The sequence below is a fragment of the Orycteropus afer genome, unplaced genomic scaffold (assembly GCF_000298275.1).
Source record: "Orycteropus afer afer isolate SDZICR_OR568_19922 unplaced genomic scaffold, OryAfe1.0 scaffold00403, whole genome shotgun sequence".
In the NCBI taxonomy this organism is placed as follows: Eukaryota; Metazoa; Chordata; class Mammalia; order Tubulidentata; family Orycteropodidae; genus Orycteropus; species Orycteropus afer.
The window spans coordinates 2211303-2217635 of NW_006921990.1; the positions used below are offsets into that span (position 1 = coordinate 2211303).

A 6333-nucleotide genomic window follows, 5' to 3' on the forward strand; every position below is an offset into this window, starting at 1 on the left:
ATATGTACTATATGTTTTATGTAGGAGCTCTGGTAGCATAGTGCCTAAGGCACTTGACTGCTAACCAGAAGGCTGGCTGTTAAAATCCACCAGCCACTCCTCGGAAGGAAGGTTGGGCAATCTACTTCCGTACTGATACTGCCTCGGAAAACCAAGGAGGGGTCACTTTGCTCAGCGGCACATAACAACAATAACATATATATTTTATATATATATGTTTATGCATATGTATATATATTATATATACATATGCATATATACATAAATACATACACAAAATACATGAGCAAAGGGCCAATAGATTGGTTAAAAATAAAAATTGATTACAATATGGAAGAGAAGGAATAGACTGATGAACAAAGTATCTTGGCACTTTATATTTAGGGACTAAATTTGGCATTATTTGTCAAGATGTGGTAGATTGGGGACATGCTCTGTTTCTGATCAACTCATTCCTAACATTTTCCACCAGAGTAAAAAGAATTTTAATGAGGAGAGTGTATATTCATATTCTAAATATTTCAGTAATTTTAAACAAAGCATCCTTAACTGAATGTTTTCATAGGAGAAATTAAGAAAAAGTTACCCTAACAGAAATGACCATTTCCAGGGAAACTTCATAATGAAGTGCGAAAAAACAGCAGATGAACATGACTCTACAAGGCATGGACCCACAGACAATCTTAGACAAACTTTTTTCAAATTTTTCAAAGCCTGAAATGTAAAAATAATCACATTTAGATAAACTTACAATGACCTATAAGAAATTACAAAGTATTGAAATATATATATTTTTTGGAATAATTATCTTTTACTAAACAATATTTCATTGGCTAGATTGCCCTATTGGGCTTAAAACTCTAGTATAGCCCATTTTATATGTCAAAATAGATTGGGTTACAAATGAATTCATAGTTATCAAATGTATTCTAATTATAAAAAATGATCTATTTATGAATAAATAGTTATCTCTAACTTCTTCTTAGTAAATAGGATTGTTGTTGTTGTTGTTATGTGCTGTCGAGTCAAACCCGACTCATAGTGACCCCTCCTTGGGTTTCCGAGGCAGTATCACTACGGAAATAGGATTGCCCAACCTTCCTTCCGAGGAGTGGCTGGTAGGTTTGAACCGCCAGCCGTCTGGTTAGCAGGCAAGTGTCTTAGCCACTATGCTACCAGTAAATAGGATAGTGATAGTATTATATAAGTTTATTTTCATCAGTTAACTTTTAGAGATGAGCTGTTTGATTAATTTAATAATCATAAATAGAAAACATCAAAATGTCAAAAAAGAAAATAACTTTAAAAAGTATATGGTTAGTGAAAAGAGAAAACATTTAAAACTTCTCATTGGTATAAATTTTCAACTAGAAAATATAGTAAATTGTCATTGGCCAGAATTATTTATGCTTTTACAATATTTCATTGAACATCTACATTTACCATATTTATTTAAATAGCTCTGATATTCATAAATAGTCATCTTTTTAAAACCCCAATTGATTCACAATTCTTAGTTGGAAATATTTTAAGGAATATTTAAAAATATTAGCTTTTACAAAAGTGCAAACATAATCAGTAATATAATTCTGTGGATAAAAATTCATGAAGCAAAAATATTTTTGAAATTCTTAATCTCTCTGAAAACAGACAGACAAAAATGTTTTATGGGGTGACTTTATCCTTTGCTAACTGAAAGGTAAATAGCGCTCCACGAAGGAGCCACAAACTCCCAAATAATACAGGTGTTACGTAAGTAACATTTATCTTTAAGCAAATAATTAAAGACAATCTCTAATAGAGAACTTATATTACAGTGATTCTCTTCATATTAGTAATAATGGTGACCAGAAGTAGAAATTAAGATGCCATATTTCTACAAAATCTTTTTTATCTCAGTTTTGCTTACAGACTTCATTTGGAATAAATATGACAAAAATACTATCTCTTTTCCTTCAGACTCTAATATATAAAATTACTCTATTGAAGTTATAATTGAAAATCTACCTGTGGATCAAGTCCGAGCCCAGCTCGTATTAGGATAACGGTAAGGGCAGTGTTTCTTAAATTTGAAGACCACTTGCTATTAATGCGGATGTACTGACTGCAGAATGGAATATTCCTGAGAGTAAAACCAGCCAGTAACATCCCTTTAAACAAAGAAAATAAGGCACAGTTGATTCAGTTCATTTTTCCAAGAAAGAAAATAGCAATGCTTAATGTTCCTCCTCAAAAACACTATGTTTGTCATTACTTTGGTGAAGGACAGGTTACATAAAAGTAGAGAAGGCAGCATGAATAAAAGTATGGAGATAACAAATGATGTATCTAAATGTGCTAGGAAAAAAAAAAAAAAAAAGCAATTCAGTGCTGCTGGACCATAAAGGGCAAGGATGGGTGTGGAGAGAATGAGCTGGAGGGGCCAGATCATGGAAAGCCTTTCTTTGCTCCTTTGGTGCAGTAAGGTACCATATAAAAGTTTTAGGAAGGGAGTGATTTAGAGAGTTTTGCATTTTAAATGTGATAGTGTTGGTGAATTAGTAGGGAAAAAACTGAACACAGACCAGTTAGAAGGCTCTGCATAGTACACGCATGAGTTGGAAACAGACTAAGCTAGGGCAGAAGTAGAAGTTTTGGAGGGGAAGAAATGGATTCATTGACAACTTAGGAAGTGCTGCAAGAGTGTTATGGACATAGAAAGGGTGTTAGAGAAAAATGGAGAGAGATTATCTTGGTGTCTCTATTGACAATGTACTGATACTTGGATGTACTGCGTAGTTAGAAGATATGAGACACCTTTGATATAAGTTCTTCCATTAATTGATTTCTCTAGCTAGAGAGTTATAGATGAGTGGTAAATGGAGAAATAGGGTACAGTACTGCTAGGCACATAATATATCCATGAAAATATATAGTGGAAATGGTCAAACAGCTTACTCAAAAAAAAGACCATAGAAATTTTTTATGTCTTAACTCAAAAAAACCCAAACTCACTGCCATCAAGTCTTAGTCATTATAATATTTCAGTCTTGTAATTCTACTGGAGTTAGGTTCTCTGCAGAAAATGCAGTCTTCCAAATTGTTATTTTTTTCTATAATGCACTTAAAATCAAGCCAAAAATGTCCTCTTAAACAAAAAAGTAATAAGAATCATATTATGAGGATATTAAAGTTATTCAAAATATATCTTTTGCAAAAAATTTGTATGTGTGTGTACAAGTGCATGTGTGTATGGAAGATACAGAGGAACTATGTAGATATACATATATAATAGCAAATGCACATATAAAGGATCTATATAAATCACATTGCCTTGAAATATTTTTAAATTATATATAGTCCAACTTGAAAATGTTCATAATTTACACACAGTCAATAACAAAGAAAAGAGAGGTAATTATATACTTACCAATAAGTGGTGGAAGTTGAGGCATTGAAGGTATTTTAATGACTTCCAGAAGTTTTCCCCCAAGAATTGCACAATAAAAAAGAAGTAAAAGTCCAAATAAACTTCCACCAGGAAGAACTTTAGAGCCTGAGAATGACCAGATTACACACCAAAACATACACAGGATAACTCCTGAAATATAAAAACAAAACAAAAACATAGACCTATATATACACATAGACATATACATACAAAGGAGGAATTCTATTTATCACATATCATATTACTAGGCAGTCCTATATAATAATATGTCATGTATAATTTGCTAGTATGGTTGTACAGATATCTATTTAACATATATTTCAAAGCCCCTGTCAACTTATAGGACAAATTTTAAACAAAGTATTTTTCTGTTAAAAAATATTTAAAAACTATATGTGAATTCTTTAAAGTGCTGAACATTCTTCTTAATATATGACATTTTAAAAATATTGTGGCAATCTGTTGGAATTTATTTCATTATGTCATTTAAACTTGTTTTTCTATCAAGAACAAGAAGATGATTGTGGTAAGAATTCTCAGATTCACTGAAGTTCACAGTGGCAGTGTGTAGACTAGATCGTTATATTCAAAAGATAATTTAGTTGATATTTTGCATCAAAATATTTGAGGGACTAGGGAAAAAGGGGCTGTAATAGATTGAATTGTGCCATCCAAAAATATGTGTCAACTTGGCTGGGCCATGATTCTCAGTATAATATAATGAATCTCTATTTTGTGATTTGATTTAATTATCCTCTCTGTTGTAAACACTAATCTCTATAACATTAATGAGGCAGGATCAGAGGCAGTTATGTTATCAATTCAGAACACAATCTACAGGATTAGGTTGTATCTTGAGCCAATCTATTTTGAGATATAAAAGAGATTAACCAAGTGAGCAGGTATCAGAGGGACCTCAGCACACCCAAGAAAGAAGAGCCAGGAGAGGAACACACCCTTTGGACCCATGGACCCTGCACTGAGAACATTCTAGACACAGGAGAAGACTGATGCTAACTAACATCAGTGGAGATGGCCAAGGCAGGTAGGCCACAAGTAATGAAAAGAGATAAGGATCTTCTTTTAGAGCCAACAAAGAGAGGAAGTTTTCAGATGCCTTCTAAACTGTGAGGGAATAAATTTTGTTAAAGCCATCTAGTCGTGATATTTCTGTTATAGCAGTGTTAGATAACCAAGACAATAGCCTTTGGGAAATAAGTATTGTTGTTGTTAGGTGCCATCGAGTCATCTCCGACTCATAGTGACCCTATGAACAGCAGAATGAAACACCACCCATTCCTGAGCCAGCTCCATGATTCTTGTTATACTTGAGCCCATCACTGCTGCCACCATGTCAATCCATCTCATTGAGGGCCTTCCCCCTTTTTGTCAACCCTCCAGTTTACCAGGCATGACATCCTTCTCCAGGGAATGGTCCCTTCTGACAACATGACCAAAGTATGTGAGATGAAGTCTGGCCATTCTCGCCTCCAAGGAGGATTCGGCTGTACTTCCTCCAGGACAGACCTGTTAGTTCTTTAAGCAGTCCATGGTACATTCAGCATTCCTCACCAACACCACAGCTCAAAAGCATCAATTCTTCTTCAGTCTTCCTGATTCATTGTCCAGCTCTTACACGCATATGAGGTGATTGAAAGGTGCACCTTAATCCTCAAGGAGATATCTTTGCTTTTCAGCACTTGAAAGAAGTCCTTTGCAGCCAATTTGCCCATTGCTATATATCGTCTGATGTCCTGACTGCTGCTTCCATTGGCACTGATTGTAGAACCAAGCAATGTGAAGTCTTTGACAATTCCAATCTTTTCTCCATTTATCGTAATGCGGCTTATAGGTCCAGTTGTGAGTATTTTTGTTTTCTTTACATTGAGATGTAATCCATACTGCAGAATGTATTCTTCAAACTTTGTCAATAAGTACTTCAAGTCATCCTCACTTTCACCAAACAAAGTTGTGTTGTCAGTATATCACAGGTTGTTAATGATTCTTCTTCCAATCCTGATGCCGTGTTCTTCTTCATATAGTCCAGCTTCTCAGGTTATTTGCTCAGCATGCGATTGAATAAGTATGGTGAAAGGATACAACCCTGACACACTCCCTTCTTGATTTTAAACCATGCAGTGTTCCCTTGTTCTGTTCAAACAGCCTCCTGGTCTATGTTCCTCATGAGTATAATTAAGTGTTCTGGAATTCCCATTCTTTTCAATATTATCCACAGTTTGTTCTGTTCCACACAATCAAATGCTTTTGCATAGGGAATAAAACACAAGTAAACATCTTTTTGGTATTCTTTGCTTCGAGCCAAGATCCATCCAACATCAGCAATGATATCCCTCGTTCCATGCCCTCTTCTGAATCCAGCTTGCATTTCTGGAAGTTCTCTGTCAATATACTGCTGCAACCATTTTTGAATTATCTTCAGTAAGATTTTACTTGCATGTGATATTAATGATATTGTTCAATAATTTCCAAATCCAAAGATCACTTTTCTTTGGAATGGGTACAAATATGGATCTCTTCCACTCAGTTGACCAGGTAGCTGTCTTCCAAATCTCTGGGCATAAGAGAATGAGTGCCTCCAGTGGGGCATCTGTTTGTTGAAACATCTCAATGGGTATTCCTCAATTCCTGGAGCCTTGTTCTTCATCAATTCCTTCAGTGCAGCTTTGAGTTCTTCCTTCAATTCCATTGGTTCTTAAACATATGCCACCTCCCGAAATGGATGAAGACTGACCAGTTCTTTTTGGTACAGTGACTCTGTATTCCTTCCATCTTCTTTTGATGCTTCCCGCATCATTCAATATTTTGCCCATAGAATCTTTCAATATTGCAACTCGAGGCTTAAATTTTTTCCTCAGTTCTTTCAGCTTGAGAAATGCTGAGCA

General features: G+C 34.9%; 1 protein-coding gene across 1 annotated transcript in view; it reads right to left on the reverse strand.

Annotated features, from left to right (window-relative positions):
- Window positions 1–6333, reverse strand: part of SLC9B1 (solute carrier family 9 member B1) — a 145777-nt gene that overhangs the window by 54429 nt on the left and 85015 nt on the right. Inside the window, exons 3-5 of the mRNA XM_007953654.1 lie at window positions 3410–3580; window positions 2008–2150; window positions 587–714 (exon numbers count right to left, since the gene is read on the reverse strand). Coding sequence (XP_007951845.1) covers window positions 587–714; window positions 2008–2150; window positions 3410–3580 — 442 coding nt within the window. The remainder of the gene's footprint in view (window positions 1–586; window positions 715–2007; window positions 2151–3409; window positions 3581–6333) is intronic.